Raw genomic sequence first — 18,246 nt, forward strand, 5'->3', positions numbered from 1 at the left:
ATTTCTCAATAATTAAGAAAGGCAAAATTTTTACTCCTGAATGAAACTGGGTCTGTTAAAACAAAAGAACACTTGACATCTACTTGCTTGAAGCAAGAACACATTCATACCACAGTTAACCATAAAATTAGTGTGCCCCCCTCCAAAGAAAACAGAAGAGGAAGAAGAATTTGCATTGAAGGACCCAAAACCAAATAATCCAAGGACTGAAACTCGCGCTGATCATGTAAACGAATACTCCACCTGAGGAAAGGAAATCAAAAAGCAGCAACACAAAGACCGTCAACCAATTTCCAGGTTTCCCCACACCGGACCCTGCTCTACTAAGGCTCAATGCATCTTCGCCTCAGGATCACGTGCACAAGCATTGCCAAAAACAAGGTGTATTTACACAGAAACTACATAATAAAACCACAGACTCTGGTGGTATGTTACAGCAAATGCAGAAGACTATTATACTAACATCTACAGATAATGGAATTTGCTTCAACTTTTTTTTTTTTTTAAAAGATTTTATTTATTTATTTGTCAGGGAGAGAGAAGGAGAGAGAGCAAGCACAGGCAGACAGAGTGGCAGGCAGAGTCAGAGGGAGAAGCAGGCTCCCTGCGGAGCAAGGAGCCCGATGTAGGACTCGATCCCAGGACGCTGGGATCATGACCTGAGCCGAAGGCAGCCGCCTAACCAACTGAGCCACCCAGGCGTCCCTGCTTCAACTTTTAATATGCTCAGCAACATTTCAGGAACTAAGATCATCCATTACAAAAGACTAATGGACTATGTTTCATTCTGAGGTAGTTTATAGGAAATTAAACTACTATTGTTTATAAAAAAACTAAATTTCATTGTATTATCAAAAATAGTCACTGAATGACAAATTATTACTTAAAAATCACTGACTCCCTAATGTTCAGAAAATTCACTTACTCACTGAAATATTAAGACTTTCTCCCTTTGGGGTGTCTGGGTGGCTCAGTCGGTTTAAGCATCTGCCTTTGGCTCAGGTCATGATCCTGGGGTCCTGGGATGCAGCAGCGAGTGGGCTTCGCCCTCTCCCTCCTCTGCCTGCACTCTCTCTCATTCACTCTCTCTTTCCCTCTCGAATAAATAAAATCTTTTAAAAAAAATTAAGGCAGACTTTCCCCCAGTTTCACTGAGATGCAATGGACATCTAACACCGTACTTTTAAGGCATACAGCATAATGACTCAATGTGTGTGCATACAGCAAAATGAGGCTGAGAGTCTGGGCCACCACACATCACACACGCAATTCCTGCACTACAGGGGATGTGGTAAATGATACAACACCCCTCCCTCAATCACACTGTTTCACTTACGCTTTTTTTCTGACAGCATAAAAGATGTAGCAGCTCCACTATTTCCGTAATACAGGAATTCACTTCTGGATATAAAAATTCCCAGACTGTTAAACATTTAGGAGTATGATGCAATATAAATTTACTTTCAGACTTCCCCTCCATTTCCATATTTTTAAACATTTTCTTCCATATGAGTTAAACTATTAAGAATATTAATAATTAGGAGGCACCATAATGGATTCAGTTGGTAGAGCTTCCTGATCTTGGGACTGTCAGTCTGAACCCCATGTTGGGTGTAGAGATTCCCTAAACACATTTTTTTAATTTTAAATATATATATATATTAATAGCATCTAATAAAGGGGGGAGGGTTGCTGAGCAGCTCAGCTGGTTAAGTAACCAAGTCCTCCTCCTGGCTCAGATTACGACCTACGATCGACCATGTCAAGCTCCGCCCCTAGTGGGGAGTCTGCTTCTCCCCCCCACCTAGTCCCCCCCACCTCGTCCCTCACCCGTTGCTGTACACAATCTAAAGCGTGCACATGCACTCTCTCTAAAATAAATAACATATTTTTTAAAAAATCCATTGAGGGGCACCTGGGCGTCTCAGATGGTGGAGCATCCAAGTCTGGAATCAGCTCTCGTCTTGATCTTGGGGTTGCAAGTTCAAACCCTGTCCTGGACTCCACAATGGACATGGAGCCAACTTAAAAATATGTATGTGTGTGTGTCTGTGTGTGTGTGTGCATGTGTGCGTGTGTATAAAACATCACCCAGAATCTTCCACCACTAGAGTATTCCTGTCAATTTCTGCTTATTTTAAATCGTTAATGAAATTGTATGTTAGAGTGCCAATATATTCTAGAAAGGCCAAGAAATATTAAATCTTTCAAACACCTCCTTTTAAGTGTATTCTTTGAATATCCTACCAAGCCCAGGGCTGCTAATGAAACAGCACAGCACAAAACCAGGAACTGCAGGGAGTGCTGCAGGGGAAAGAGCTCAGAGTACCCACCACATTACGGCTCTGAACCCCCCGCTTCAAAGCCACCTACAGAACCCCTTTCAAAAGTGGATTATCCTGAGCATCAAGATATGTAGACTCTTTGGGCATGAGACCAGGAATCTGTGTTTCCCCAAGTGATTCCACTGCACATCAAGCCTAAGAAACACACTTAACAAACTCAGCCCAACAACCTACTTTATAAGGGTAGTCAAGGAGATGAAGATTTGGGAGTCATCCGGATTACTTTAAAATACAAAATCAAAATTTCTACAGTAAAAGATGCATAATTATTTCATTGTTACTGTATAAAAAAAATTCTTCCTAGTTCTGGAATGACAGGTGCCTATAAGACCCTAACTCTTAAAAATCTATTCCCCCAATGTTTAAAAAAAAACAAACAAACCTCAAGTCATCTTTAAGAAAGGGGGGGGTGTCTGGGCGGCTCAGTGGGTTAAGCCGCTGCCTTCGGCTCAGGTCATGATCTCAGGGTCCTGGGATCGAGTACCGACCGCATCGGGCTCTCTGCTCAGCAGGGAGCCTGCTTCCCTCGCTCTCTCTCTGCCTGCCTCTCCGTCTACTTGTGATTTCTCTCTGTCAAACAAATAAATAAAATCTTAAAAAAAAAAAAAAGAAAGGGGGGGAGAGGAGGCAAAAACTTCCTTGTATTCCTTATAAATGCTTGCCATATCATAAAATTGAGTACAGTAAGAGTAGAGAGCAAGTCCAACCAGTCCAAAGTGCGCCTGGGTGGCTCAGTTGGTTAAGCAATGGCTCTCGATCTCAGGGTCCTGAGTTCAAGCCTCACAACCGGCTCCACACTGCGGGGTGTGGAACCTACTTTAAAAAAAAATAAATAAATAATGTTTCTAAGTCCAACTAGTCCAAAATTTTTCTCATAGCTAACCAGCAACACCAAAAGCTCAGCCCTACTTTCAGATTATTACTTTAACTCCCTGATTCTGCACTGTTGGCCTTAAGCACACAACGGCTACAATGTTTTCTCATCATTACTTTAGGAAGGAAGACCCCTTAGATTTTAATGTGTAGTGTTTTGTACAACACATTTTATTAAGATAGGAACATTTCCACAATCATTCTGGTAGTTACTGGATAAATTAACTCTGAATATTAAAATTTATAAAATACGGGCGGCTGGGGGACTCAGTGGGTTAAGCCGCTGCCTTCGGCTCAGGTCATGATCCCAGGGTCCTGGGATCGAGTCCCGCATCGGGCTCTCTGCTGGGTGGGGAGCCTGCTTCCTCCTCTCTCTCTCTGCCTGCCTCTCTGCCTACTTGTGATCTCTCTCTGTCAAATAAATAAATAAAATCTTTAAAAAAAAAAATTTATAAAATACTATTTCATGTTTGTGGTAATTACTGTTCCCTGGGAGGCAATACACCCAATTAAAAACAACAAAGACAAAAATAAAACAAGTAAATAATAAGCAAATAAATGCAAACAACAAAGTCTGCAAAATAAGAAGGCCCGCAATTTGAATGCTCCCGGACCACGCACTTACTTCCTACCCCGCGACTCTAAGCACGTGACTCAGCCTCTGGAAGCCAACATTTCCTTATCAGGATATTAAATGAGATAATCGAGGTGAAGCAGGCCACAGAGTGCCCAGCACCAGCTAGTCCTCAGGAAAGGTATGTACACATGAAAGAGATACAAGAAAGTCTCTGAAAAGGCACCCAGGAATACCACTGACTGCTGTGTCTGAGCACAGAACCTGGGGCCCTCCAGGGGAGTGGAAAGACTACACCATTTTGTGCTCTGTATTTTTAACCCGTGCACGTAATACCTTCCCGAGAAATAAAACAATTCTGAAGTACCTGTGACGGGTCAGATTTCTCAGCGTTGAGGAGCAGGCTCGGCTGCTGAACCCGCGAAGGAGCCAGAGTCTAAGAATACCCACAAAGAAACACACAGCCTATCTGATTTCCAGCGCCTGTCAGGTGATCTCATTTGCTTCACAACAGCCACCATCATCTTAATCAACCCTAAACCAGGGATTTTTCAGCCTGGGTTGGTTTTAATCCCTCAGGGGACACTGGCAACAGAGACAGGTCTGGCTGTCACAACCAAAGGGGTGTACTACTACTGGCACCTGGTGGGTAGAGGCCAAGAATGCTGCTAAGCATTCTGTAAGGCACAGTATCTGCCCCAAATGTCAGCAGTCCTGAGTCGGAGAAGGTCTGCAACCAAAGGAACCAGGCTCTTAACCCCAGTTCCCAACCAAACCGACACACAGAGTAAAATGTCCCCTCAAGTGACGCGTGAAGAATTCCAACCGTGACAGGTCAGCCTCATAAAGCTAACCAGCACCGCCAACTGCTGTTTAAGCCTCTGAGATCCCAGCAGCTAGAACGGCTTCCAGGTTCGTCTTCCAAACTCCCCTCAACTCATTTCAAGACTTCAAAGCATTTATCACTAAGCCTGTCAAAGTTCACGCTCAATGACTTTAAGAGATGACCGTTCATGACATCTGAGGAGCCACAGCTCAAAGGACGCCCTACTGACACAACAGGGCCTTGGCGCTAGCAAGTCGTTCTCACGTCTTTCCAGAGACCGTGATATTCTGAGGTTTCACTTAATACACTGTCTTGGCATACTGTTCTGTCCATGTTAATTAAAATCCTCCAAATGCTGAAGAAATTAGGAAGAGTCCGTTGTTTCTGATCAAGAAGACAAGAAAAATTAATCAGCAGTTCAGCGACTTTATAAGGAGGCTTGGAAAATGACACACCATACATTCTCCCCTCTTTAACCGGCCTTATCACAAAGTCCACCACCGGGGCGCGGCTGGCTCCGTCCGCGGAGCGTGCGGGAGTCCTGATCTCCGGGTTGCTGGTTTGGTTCCCATGGGAGGCCTAGGGATTACTTAATAATAAAATCTTTAAAAAGAGTCAACCACGAATGAAGAACTTTGGAAAATATTTTATCAACATTTGAGATTCGTCTTGCCAAAAAGTGCAAAACTGAACCGAGAGGACACCGATCTCTAGCGCTGAGCAGGAACGTCCCTCTGCGGACACTGTTGGTCACACTTTACTGTCCTGGTAACTGCCTGGCTTCTTGTGCCCCTTTTAAAGTGCATGTGCTCCCCGCCAGGCGGGCGCCAGACCCTGTCTTAACACACCCAGTACGCCCGCACTAACAGACCCTCAGGAAGGACCCCCCGCGAAGAGAAGCACACCCCGGATCCTCCCTCCGAGACCAAACAGACACACCTACAACAACACATCCACAAAAACCCGAGGTGCGGCAGGGCGCTTGCTCCACCACGTCCCCGCAGAGCTGCCCCGTCCCCCCGGAGTCCCTCCCCGTGCGCACACACAACTTTTTCCCGGTCCAAACCTGCTGGCTCATGGTCTAATAATAACCCTAACCCTGGCACGGTCTCTACCAGCCCCTAACGACCTTCTTCTGGAGGCCACCGGGTGACTGAGGCAGCGGCGGCGGTCTCGGGGCGCCGGGGGGACTCGGGCGGCTCCGGACGCACCCCCTCCGTCCAGCCGGCCGCCGCTCGGCCGCTCCCCACGCCTGCAGCACGTGTGGCGGCATTGTGAGCCCGCGCACCCCCAGCGCACCCCGCGCACGCCCGGCCCAGTGCGCATGCCCCACTCGCACCGTCCTGGCGGAGTCGGAGCCAACCCCCTAAAAAGTCCACCTGGAAGCCGCAAACGGCCGAGGCCGGGAAAATGGGGGGAGGGGGCCGCGGGCCCCGCCGGGAGGCCGCCCCCGCCCGGCCCGAGCGCCGCGGCCCCCGGGACTCAGCAGGCAGGCGCGGGGGGCCGCGGCGCTCGCAGCACAAAGCCCGGGGCCGGCCCGCTCCCACCCTCCCCGGCGGGCGGGCGGGCGAGACGGGCGGGCGAGGCGGGCGGCGGGAGCCGTGCCAGGCGGAGGCAGGCCGGGCGGCCCCGCGCACCCGCCCGCCCGCCGAGCCCCGCGCGCCGTGGCCGCCCAGGTCGGCGCTTTTGTTGTCCGCCCCAACTCCGCGGCGCCGCGCGGCCGCCAGAAGTTTTGCGCGCCTCCCTTCCGCGGCCGGGCCGCCTCCCCTTGCCCGCCCGGGCCCCGCCCGCCCCGGCCCGGCCTCCCGCGGCCCGCGGGCCCCGACACCCCCCCCGGGCGCCCCCCTCCCCACGCCCGCGGCACCTGAGCCCCGGGGCCCGCCCCTCCGGGCACCGGCAGCCCCTCCCCCGCAACGTCCCACCGGGAGGTGGGGGTGGGGGAGGGGGCGGGCGCCGGGCCCGGTGCCCGCGGTGGGGCTGCTTCCCCGCTCCCGACCCCCCTCCCGACGCCGGCCCAGCGCCGGGCCCGGCCGGACGGGCGCCCCCGGCTCGCCCGCGGCCCGCCCGCCTCGGAGGAGGGAGCACTCGGCGGCCGCCGCTCCCCGCGGCCCGGCCCGGCCGGAGCCCCGCCGCCAGCCCGCGCTCACCTGCCAGCTGTCTCCGCAGCAGCAGCGCCGACTGCAGCTCCGTCATCCTCCCGCCGAGGGCCCGGGCCGGCGCCGGGGCTTCCGGGAGGCCGAGGGCGGGCTGCGGCGGCGCCGGGAGCCGGAGGTGCTGAGGAGCGCGGGCCCCCGCGACGGGAGCGCCGGAGCCGGGGCAGGCCGGGCCGGGGCGGCGGGAGCAGCGCCTCGCTGCCGGCGCGGGTCCGATCGGCTCAGCTCCGCACGGCGCCTCACGCCCGGAAGGGGAGGGCGCCGGGGCGGCCGCGGCGCGCACTGGGACTCCGCTCGCCCGCTTCCCTCCTCAGCCCGCCCGTCGGCCCCGCCACTGCCTCACTGCACGCAGGGCCACTCCGCGCAGGCGCGCTGGGGCTGCCCACCTCGGCTCGGTCCGCCCGCAAGCCCGACCCCTCGGTGGCCCGGCCCCGCCTCCGGCGACGGAACCCCGCCCCCCCCGCGCGCCGCCGCCCGGCCGCAGCCATCTTGAGGAGGTCCGGCGCGGCCGACCACCCCCCGCCCCCCCGCGGACGCCATGACGGGGAGGTCTCGGAGCGCCCGGACGTCGCCCCCCGGGTGGCGGCAGGTGGGCGGGAGCGCCGGGGCCGACCGGAGCGGCGGCCGGTTGGTCGGTCGAGCCGAGCTTGGCCCCGGTGTGCCCCGCTTTAAGTGGACCCCAAACGGGCTGCCCGTGCGCTGCTAGTTCACGTTACAGAAGGCGCGGAGACTCCGGGGGCGCAGGGCCGCGCGGCGACCGGACGCACGGAGCGACCCCGGGACAGGGGCAGCGCGGAGAGGCCGACTCCGGCCCGTGCGGTTCAAAACGCGGTGCAGGGGGCGCCTGCGGGGCGGAGATGCGGCGCGCCCCCTGTACCCGCGGCGCGGCCCGGGCCGGAAACCGCGAGGGCGCCGGCGCGCACCCGTTCCCTCTGGGACGCCGGTCCAGGCCGCCCGACGCCGCCGCGGGCACGGGAAGGACGCGGGCAAGTGCGGCCCCCGCCCACCCGGAGCGCCTGAGTCCCGCGAGCCTCCCTGAGAGCCCGCGCCCCGCCCCGCGCGCCGGGTCCCCGCAGACCCCAGCGCGTGAGGCCGGACGCGCCCGCGGCTGCCCCGGGGCAGGGACGGGCCCCCAGGGCGCTCGAGGGTGTCTGCGTGGAGGCGGCGAGCCGCCCGGGACGGCCCCGGTCTGGGATCGCTTGGGCGGCTCTCCGGAGGGCGGCCGCCCCGGCTGGAAGAAAGCAGGCCTCTGGGGGCCCTACAGCTGCCCCCGCTCCCGCTGAACAAGCAGCCCCGCTTTTTGCGCGGGACTCCTCCCTTTTATTTATTTATTTATTTATTAATTTTTTAAGATTTATTTTATTTATTTATTTGACAGACAGAGATCAGAAGTTGGCGAGAGGCAGGCAGAGAGAGAGGAGGAAGCAGGCTTCCCACAGAGCAGAGAGCCCGATGTGGGGCTTGATCCCAGGACCCTGGGATCATGACCCGAGCTGAAGGCAGCAGCTTAATCCACTGAGCCACCCAGGCGCCCGGGACTCCTCCCTTTTAAAACAAACTTTGGTTTTATGGAAGCAGCCAGTGCGCAGAGTTCGTCATCACTGCGTTCCGGCGCTTGGAGATGCCCTCCCCGCCCCGAAATCCCGCTGCCCCTGCCGACCCCCGTCCGGCTCAAAGTCCCTTCTTCTGGGAGCTACGTCCATTTACTCCGCATAATCCTCGATAATGCTACCCTCTGTGCTCCTGCTGCATCAGATGACGGTTTAACCGTATGTTACCTTCCAGCAGTCATTCTCCTAATATCATTAAATCATCACATTATATCAATCGGTAGTTTTTATGTTAATAGTTGTTAGGTCAAGAGAAATTTGTACACTTTTGTGACTTTGTAAATGTTGACTGTAATGGGTTATAATTGCATTTGTTCCTTAACACAGACTCTTTTTTTTTTTTTTTGGCCTATAGTTTCTGATGATACCTTGTTTTCCTTGCAGTGTCTGGAGTATAATCAATATCCTTACCTTCCCCATCCTACTACACCCCCCCCATTATTGTATTCTATCAAGCCCTTTTTCTTAAAAATGTCCTTCCATGAAGGCTGTGCACACCCTCTTATCAGGCCTGGTTGTCTTGAGCCATGCCTGCCATAAGGACCTCTTCTAGGGTTCCCCCGGACCACTCTCCTGGGCCCCATCTACATCATCCCATATCTCAAGCATAATTCTTCTTTGTGTATTCTTTCCTTTTGCTGGAGCATATTATCAGATCATTCTGAGACATATGTATGGGGCAAATTTTCTTAAGTCCTTCTATGTCCAAAAATGTCAAAGTTTTAAACATCTAAAACTTAATGCCAGCTTAGCTGGGCATAGAATTTTATGTTTAAAATCATGTTTTTTCTTCAGAAATATTAAATTATTGATCCATTGTCTTTTGGCATTACGCAGTGCTGTTAACTCTTATTCCGTGGTAGGTGATCTATTTTTTTTTCTTGGATATTTGTTGCATTCTCTTATTACACCTAGTATTTTAAGGTATGGTGATAGCACACCTTGGTGTGTCTATAGGGTGCTCTCTTTTTGTAATTGTGCTCAGAGTGAATTTTGCGGTGAGACAATGGTTGTTTCATTTACATGTAGAGATGAAGATAGGATGATGAGATAGTTTGCATTTACCTCCAGTATAAAAAAATATTTTAAAAAGCAATTGATAGGTGCCTGGGTGGCTCAGTCAGTTAACCTTCTGCCTTTGGCCCAGGTCATAATCCCGGGGTCCTGGGATTGAGCCTTGCTTTGGGCTCCCTGCTCATCGGGGAGCCTGCTTCTCCCTCTCCCTCTGCCCCTCCTTGCTGCTCATGCTCTCTTTCTCTCTCTTTCTTGCTCTCTTGCTCTCTCTCTCTCTCAAAGAAACAAATAAAATCTTTAAAAAAAAAAAAAAAGCAATTGAGGGGCACCTGGGTGGGTCAGTGGGTTAAGCCTCTGCCTTCGGCTCAGGTCATGATCTCAGCGTCCTGGGATCGAGCCCTGCATCGGGCTCTCTGCCCTCTTGGCCTGCTTCTCTGCCTACTTGTGATCTCTCTCTCTCTGTGTCAAATAAATAAATAAAATCTTTTTAAAAAATAGATTAAAAAAATTAAAAAGCAATTAATATTTGTATGTTGATCCAGACACCTCGCTAAGCTCTAATCACTTATCTATAGATTATTTTGATTTTCTACAAAAATAATATGTGTCCAAATAATGTCATTTCTATGTCTTTCTTTTGAAACATTGCTTCTCTTTGTTTCCTCTTCATGCAGGCTAGGATCTCCAGCAGAGTTGCCTAGAAGACATGGTAGTGGGCGCCCTTGTCTTCTTCCATTTTTAAAGGGACTGTTTCAGTGTTTTGCTATTAAGTCTCACGCTACAATTTGTTTTTTGGTTGGGGGGGTGTTGTTTGTTTGTTTTTTGGGAGGTTTTTTGTTGTGTAGATCCTTTTAACAGATTAAGGAAGTTCCCTGCCATACCTTGCTAATTTAGATTTATTCTTATAATAATCCCCAAATCTTTATCTCCTCTTTAGATCTTTCAGCAGAAGCTGCTATTGGCACACTCACCTAACATTATATACACTTACTTCGCAAGTGTTTGTTGAGCACCTGCTATAAGCTAAAGGTGGGTTTTAGGGGCATCTGGTGGTTCAGTTGGCTGAGTGTCTGACTCTTGGTTTCCACTCAGGTCACAATGTCTGGGTTATGAGGTTGAGCCCTGTGTCAGGCTCTGTTCTCAGCGTGGAATCTGCTTGGGATTCTCTCCTCCCTCTACCCTTTCCACTCATGTGTGCTCTCTCTCTCTCTAAAATAAATAAATAAAAAAAATATTTAATTAAAATAATAAATATGGGGGCACCTGGGTGACTCAGTGGGTTAAGCTTCTGCCTTCAGCTCAGGTCATGATCCCAGGGTCCTGGGATCGAGCCCCACATCGGGCTCTCTGCTTAGCGGGGAGCCTGCTTCCCCCTCTCTCTCTGCCTACTTGTGATCTCTCTCTCTGTCAAATAAATAAAATATTTTTAATTAATAAATAAAATAATAAATATGGTGATTTTTAAGACAAGGTCTGGGAGTAAACTAGGCACATCATCTCAGATCCCTACTGTCATGGCACCAGTAACCAGTAGGAGAGAACAGTCGGTAAAAAAACCTAAACAAATATGGAACAATTCAGCTTTGGATTACAATCAGGGATATGATGGAAATAAATAGGGTGAGTGAATGACTCAAGAAAAAGGGTCAATACTAGATAAGGTAGTCAGGGAAGTCCTCTCCCAAGAGAAGGTATTTGGACTGAGCTCTGCATTCCAAACAGGAGAGAACGATTTGAGGATTCCAGGCAGGGGAAGCAGCTACTGTTCAGGCCCTCAGAGAGGTAAGAGGTCAGCTTGTCCAAAGGCTAGGAAGCTGAGCATGGGTAGGCTAGGTCCACTGGAGCCCAATGAGGAGGGCCCCAAGAGAGGCAGGCAGGGACCATCTTACAAGGGGCCTTGCTGACCACAGCAGAGAGTCTGGATTTTAGCTCAGTTGTGGTGGATGCCTTGGCAGGGGTGTGATCTGATTTACATGGTCGAAATCTCCCTTGGTGCTTATAGAAAAGAGAAGAGTTTTTTGGAAGACCCGTTGGAAACCTACTGCACAAGAAGAGGCAAAAAATGGGAGGGCTTGAGCCAGGACAGGAGTGGGGATGGTAACAGGCATGAGAAAGGGGATGGGGAATGGATTTGAGCTACATCCTGGGAGTAAGAAGGAAGGGCTTGCTGGCAGATTGAATGTAGGTGAATGAGAAAGACAATTCCTAGGTTTATGACTCCTGGAATAACAGCTGGTTTGAAAAAGGCAGAAGGGAAAATGGGCTTTTGTGTGGGGTTATCTACTTGGAGGACGTCTTTTTTAGCTGTTTATTAGGCATCCAAGCAGAGATGTTGAATTAGCAGACACATACCTACACCTGGACTGCAGAGAAGAGAGAGACGAGGCCAAAGCTACAAGATAACACATTGGGAGATAGCAGCATAGGCTTCCCAGGGGGAACGTGTAAGTGTGATAAGATTTTTTTTTCCTTAAGCCTAAAAATGAGCCCAGCCATCTGAGCACCCAGCCCTCTGAGGTCAGGTAGAGGAGGAGGAACTGGCAGTGGAGGCTGAGAACGTGGACAAAAGGAGAAAACCTCAGATGGGAGGACATGTTCCCAGGAGGAAGGAACGGTCAGCTGTCGCATGCTGCTGAGAAGGATGTGGGCCAAGACGTGTACATTGAACCTTGAACCCAGGCCCCTGTTGCTCGTCTGGATGGGAGAAGCTTTGTAGAGCACACTTGAGCGCCGTGGGCGAAGGCTGAACGTGGTGAGAGGCCACAGTTCTCGATGCTGAGGGCTTACACACAGTTTGTGGTCAGGAACTGAAAGCTCATAGATCCAGCTCAGTAGTAGTTTTTTCTGGTGATGCTCAACTGGTTGGGTGCACGTGGAGAAGGACGATCGCTGGGTGCCCTGATCTGTAAGTGGAGAGAGATGGAGACAGGCGAGTGCGTCGAGGGTATGTGCAGAAAGCGACTGTGTCTTGTCTGAATAGAGAGGGATGTGGAAACTGGAAGGAGCTGATCGGTAGCAGAGAAGTGACACCAACAATGGAGTCTTTTTTTTTTTTTTTTAAGATTATTTATTTATTTATTTGACAGACAGAGATCACAGGCAGAGAGGCAGGCAGAGAGAGGAGGAAGCAGGCTCCCTGCTGAGCAGAGAGCCCGATGCGGGGCTTGATCCCAGGACCCTGAGATCATGACCTGAGCCGAAGGCAGCGGCTTAACCCACTGAGCCCAGGCGCCCCAACAATGGAGTCTTGATGAGGTTGAAGAACGTGGCACAGTCACTAGACCAAACGAGCTGGGAGGACAGGAAATGCCGGTTGTGGTGCGTGGCTTGGAATCCAGAATTCAGTTATGATCTGTTTATGGTGTCAAGGCTGTGTCACGTGAAGGTGGGACAGGCTGGCTGGTGGGTGGGGGGCGGCGGTCAAGGAGGGGACAGGCAGGAGTCCTGGATAGGTCATTCCTGTGGGTCATGAAGTCCCCAAGGACAATGACTGCCGTGGGATGGAGAGGACGGCTGCGAGGCAGGGGCTAAAGTCATTGGTGAAGGGGTCTGTCAAGACTGACAGTGGACCCACCAGATGGCATTGGCTTGGGAAGAGCTCAGGGTCAGGGAAAGAAAAGGAGAAACATCTGGAAAGCAGCGATGGGGGCAGCAGAGGCTAGGTCTGCCAGCACGGGGACCAGCAGAGAGTCAGTGAAACAGCCTTCCCTTGGGAGGGTGAGGACACCGTCCTTATGTGAGGGGCGCCGTGCGCACCTCTGACCACGCATCAGAAGCTCAGTGCTTCCTCTCCAGACCTGCTCCATCACGAGCAATAGTGCCCACTCACCTTGGTCAGACACTGGACGGTCAGCCTTGGTGCCTCCCTCTCCCCACTAGAGTTGGCCGATTACCAAGGCCTAAATGTTCCCTCCTTCCTATTCCTGTGGACACTCCTGGATCCAAGCCTGTGGCCACTACCAGGGCCTCAGTGAGGGTCTCCTGGCCACTGGTTTTGACACTCTCTCCCCTCATCTAGTCTCTACAGCCACAGAGAAACATCCAAAATGCAAACCTGCTGTTGTCTCATTCCGACTGGAAGCTCCGCAGTGGCCCTGTGTGAGGCTTAGATCGAAGCTCCGGGAGACCATCTGCCCTCCCCTGGGGCTCCAGCTCCATCCTGAATCTCTCCTCCTCGGCCTCTTGTGAACACTCTCCACCCTAGACAGCACTTTTCTCCGTCCTCCGAAAAGTCAAGCTGTTTGAGTTCTGTTTATTGTTTCTTTGCATGTTTGTTTTGGGCACCTTTGCTATAGCAATGGCCCAGAATATTCTTTCCTAATAGGCATCTGGCAGACTCCTGCTAATTCATTATTCAGGTCGTTGAACCAATTCCCTCCTTTCTTGTTCACTTTCTGCTTCCCATGTCCAGCGTATACACCATCTCGTGTTCCAGCACTGTCGTGCACATCGTGGTGTTTTTCCTATTCACGTGTCTGTAAGCCTTGTGACAGCAGTTTCCTTCTCTGTCCTCAGAACTCAAAGCAACAATGCTGCATGGTGGCCACTTGGCAAATATCTGTTGAGTGAATAAGTCTACTCCATTAAATTAATAACAGGATAATCTTTCAAAATTACTCTAGGCTGATGCTTATGAAATCCGGCACAGAGTGGTGTGGCAAGGTGTTCTTAAAGCTGCAGAAGAAGCCTCTCTTGGGTTGTTAGTCTGGTTCATTTTTTTGAGATTAGCGAGTAAACAGTCCTTAAAGCTAACCCTATAACTGTACAGGCTTGTGTCAGGAAAGAAGAAAGACAGAACACTTCACAAGCTAAGCATCTACTGGAAAAGTCAGAAAAGCAAAGTAAGCCCCAAGAATGGCACCGAGGTCTCTGGACAGCCCACATACAAAACACGTGCAGCGGGACCCCTACCTCACGCCACATGCAAAAATGACCTCGAAATGGATCAGGCGTGTAAAGACAAGGACTGAAACTAGAAAACACTGAGGGAGATCTTTGTGACCTAAGATGAGGCCGTGTTTTCCTAGACGCCACAAGCAACAAAAGAAAGAGTCGATACATTGGACTCACCCAGACTGAAAACTTTGTGCTTCACAGGACACCAGCAAGAAAGTGAGAAGAGAACACGAGGCACATGAGAAAAGCTTCACAAATCACATATCCACTCAAGGACTCGTGTTTAAAATATGTCAAGAGCTCCTACAACTCAATAAAAAGACAAATAACTGATTTTAAATGAGCAAAAGATCTGAACCGGCATTTCTCCCCAGGAGACAGACTAATGGCTGATAAGCCCTTTGAAAGGACCTCCACATTACTAGCCTTCAGAGAAACAGGATGGCTCACATCCCCCAGTGGGTAGAAAAGTACTAATGAGTGTTCCCGAGGATATGGGGAGACTGGAACATTCATAGGTGGTTAGCAGAAGTGTGAAATGGGGACACCTGGGTGGCTCAGTGAGTTAAAGCCTCTGCCTTCAGCTCAGGTTATGATCCCAGGGTCCTGGGATGGAGCCCCATGTCAGGCTCTCTGCTCAGCAGGGAACCTGCTTCCTCTCTCTCTCTCTCTCTGCCTGCCACTCTGCCTACTTGTGATCTCTCTCTCTCTCTCTCTCTCTGTGTCAAATAAATAAACTGTGTAAAAAAAATAAGTGTGGAATCGTACAGCCACGGTGGAAAACGGGCTGAGACTCAGAAAGTTCAGTATAGAATTTCCATACAACTCAGCAGCTCCACTCCTAGGCATAGCCCAAGAGAAATGAAAACACGTTCACACAAAACCTTGTACAGGAATGTTCATGGCATCATTACTCGTAATAGTGAAAAGGTGGAAACAATTCAAATATCAACCTAATGAGCAGTTAAGACCTGTGCTGGAATATTATACAGCCATAGAAAAGGACAAAGCACTGATATGCGCCCCAGCAGGCATGAACCTGGAAGACATTACTCTAACTAAAAGAAGCCAGACACAGGTGATTCTGTTCACATGAAATGCCCAGAATAAGCAAATCCATAGAGGCAGAAAGTAAATGAGTCGTTGCCTGGGACGGGGTTGGAGGGTGGGTATGGAGAGGAACAGCTAATGGGCACAGAATTCTTTTTAGAAAGATGACAGTGTCTTAAAGTAAATTGTGGTGATAGCTGTACGAGTCTGTGAGCACCCTAACAACCCCTGGGTTATACATATTTTTCCGGGTGAACTGTATGAAATTATGGAAATTATACCTTAATAAAGCTGTTATAAAAATATACGCAAAGAAATGGGGAACATGTCAGAACCAAGAGTACGAGAAAGAAAAGGGAAGCAACAGGAAAACCAATAAAGACCAATAACAAGGCCAACAGACAGTGCTGATGATGTCAACAAGACTCCGGCAAACTTGACCAAGAAAAGAGAAAGCACTAGGGTGCCTGGGTGGGGCAGTTAGTGGACCATTCAACTTCTGGCTCCGCTCCCGTCATGATGTCAGAGCCGTGGGGTTGAGTCCCGCATCAGGCTCTGCACGGAGCGTGGAGTCTGCTTAGGATGCTTCCTTCGCAGCCCTCTGCCCCTCCCCACCCAGCTGGCCCACGCTCACTCTCACGCTCACTCTCTACAGCAAAAATAAGTAAACTAAAGCCTGCCGGAGTTCACATTCTATTGGGGCCTGACAGTGAGTCGATCACTCAGCCAAAGATCCTTGCAGCTACTGACAAGTGCTGTGAGGAAAGTAAGATGGGGTATCACGGAAGGCTGCCTGGAGACGGCCCCAGCCAAGGAAGTCATGGAGGGCTTCTCTGAGGCCGTGACATCTAAGAGGAGGCAGCTGCGAGAAGTCGTGGGGCCAGCGGAGGATGGCACGAAGAAGGCTTGGGGCTGGGGCCTGAGGAATGAGGGCAGGGGACGCAGTCAGAAGTTCATGGCACTCTGTTTGCAGTGGGAAGTTTGGAGGAGTCTCTTCTGGTTCAGAAGTTTGACTATGAAAAGGAAAAGAGGCAGGGCAGCAGCTTGGGACAAATCTGTGTGTGTGGCCTGAAGAAGAGGGGACTGTCCTCAATTACTCATCCTCCACCGTTCCCCCTCCCAGGCGCTCTCCCGGGTTTGAGCGGCAAAACCCCTGCTTATTTGGTCGTGGCAAAGTGACAGTCCACACGGAGACGTCTGGTTCCCCCTAAAGGGTCATTAGCTTCTTCATCCCTCAGCTCTCCACGTGTAAACCGGGAAGGAACCCATGTGCCTCCAGGAGGTGCCAAGGGTGAGGCCTCCGGGTCCCCAGAGAAGGTGTTTGCCGGGACTCCAAGCTTCCCACAGGCTCCAGAGCAGCCCACCCACCCTCACGCCCTCCGGGGTCCTCACGGGGACCCTGACGGTCCCTCGGGACAGGGGAAGTGGCTCCCAAGCTCCTGAGGAGGCAGAGCGGAAGGGCAGCACGGGGAGTCGGCTCCGCTCGGGTTCGCTGCCATCCTCCCGGAGCACACACCATGGCTGGAAACGCGAGCCGGCTCCGATCTCGCCTCCAGAAAGCCTGACCCCTTCACCAGTCTCAGTGTTTGCCGGCCGTAGCAGCAGGGAAGGTAGCGCTGACCCTAGCGGGCCCACTGGGAACGGGGCCAGCGCGCAGAGTGAGCACGGCTGACCTTTTCCAGAAAGATGACTGTCAAGGCGCTGAGAGACAGCTGGCCGCGGCCGGACGCTGGGGCCAACAGAGAGGCGTTTGTTGTTGGGTTTGGGTTGTGTTGTCTTTCAGGGTGAAGGACCTGAGAGTAAGCCAGGTGTCGATGGCAAGGCACCCGTGAAGGAGGGAGCAGGAGGGCAAGGGGCTGCCCGGGTGCCCCAGAAGTGCGCAGCGGAAGGGGATGACATCTTCCTTCGGAACCGGGGAAGAGGGAGCCAAGGTGCAAGCAGGTGGCTCTCGGTGTGGGGCTGGAGGCAGGGCCCTGCGGCCGAGATGGGGACAGGGTGTTCGTGGTCTAAGAAACAGAGAGCAGTAGAGACGGCTGGCTGGGGAGCGAGGAAGCCTGCATGGCCAGGCAGCCTGGGAGTGCCGCCGACCTTGGTAATGAGTGAAGGTGCTGGTGCCGGGCACCGATGGGAGACTTTCCTCCACAATGCTCCCCAGCCCAGATGCAGACACAGAGGAGATGGGGAGTTGGGACGCCTGGGGGCCCACCGTGACAAGCGTGAGCGTGACTCGCTGGATGCCCTGTCACTGCAGACACAAGCACATCAGAGGAGCCTGTTCTGATCCCAGTATTCTTCCAGGCTGATGGGGAATCCCTGACAAGGCCTGATTGATTGATTGGTGCCCAACAGGGGCTTCAAAGTCATGACGCTGAGCTCAAGACCGGAGCTGAGATTAAGAGCCAGATGCTCACCGGACCGAGCCTCCAGGTGTCCCCAATGTGTGTGCACATGGCTTGACTGGACACTTCACGACCTCGTGATCTACATGCTGCAAACATGTGCCAGAAAGCGGCTGGTGCCTGTATCGGGATTTGTTTTCTGGGTAGCCCCCCAGCATCTTCTGAACCCACTTCTTCTTCTACATTGGGGATTTCCTGCCTCCCAAAGGTTGCTGCTGGGACCTGCCCGCCTGACCTCCTCTGCAGCCCAGGACCCACGGGTTGGACCTGGCCCCCCACCAGAGCTGAGCTCAGGAGACGGAGCCAGGAAGAAGGTGCCCTTGGCCTCACAGGATCCCCTTTGTGGGCAGGGCTGGTGAGGCTCTCAGAGACGAGAGGGCCCAAGGTCTGAGCTCAGAGCGGCTGCGTGAGCTGCTGCACAGAGAGATGCCAGGGCCGGATGGACACTGCTCCTGCCTGGGGGCAGCCCCGCTCTGCGATGGGCATGTTCTCCCGGTTTCTGGAGA

At 52.1% G+C, this 18,246-nt stretch overlaps 1 protein-coding gene across 1 annotated transcript in view; it reads right to left on the reverse strand.

Annotated features, from left to right (window-relative positions):
- The window catches only part of UBE2G1 (ubiquitin conjugating enzyme E2 G1), a 107,612-nt gene extending 101,668 nt beyond the window's left edge, over window positions 1-5,944 (reverse strand). Inside the window, exon 1 of the mRNA XM_044248829.1 lies at window positions 5,734-5,944. Coding sequence (XP_044104764.1) covers window positions 5,734-5,944 — 211 coding nt within the window. The remainder of the gene's footprint in view (window positions 1-5,733) is intronic.
- Between the last annotated feature and the right edge of the window lie 12,302 nt (window positions 5,945-18,246).

This window comes from Neovison vison, chromosome 5 (genome assembly GCF_020171115.1).
Source record: "Neovison vison isolate M4711 chromosome 5, ASM_NN_V1, whole genome shotgun sequence".
Taxonomy (NCBI): Eukaryota; Metazoa; Chordata; class Mammalia; order Carnivora; family Mustelidae; genus Neogale; species Neogale vison.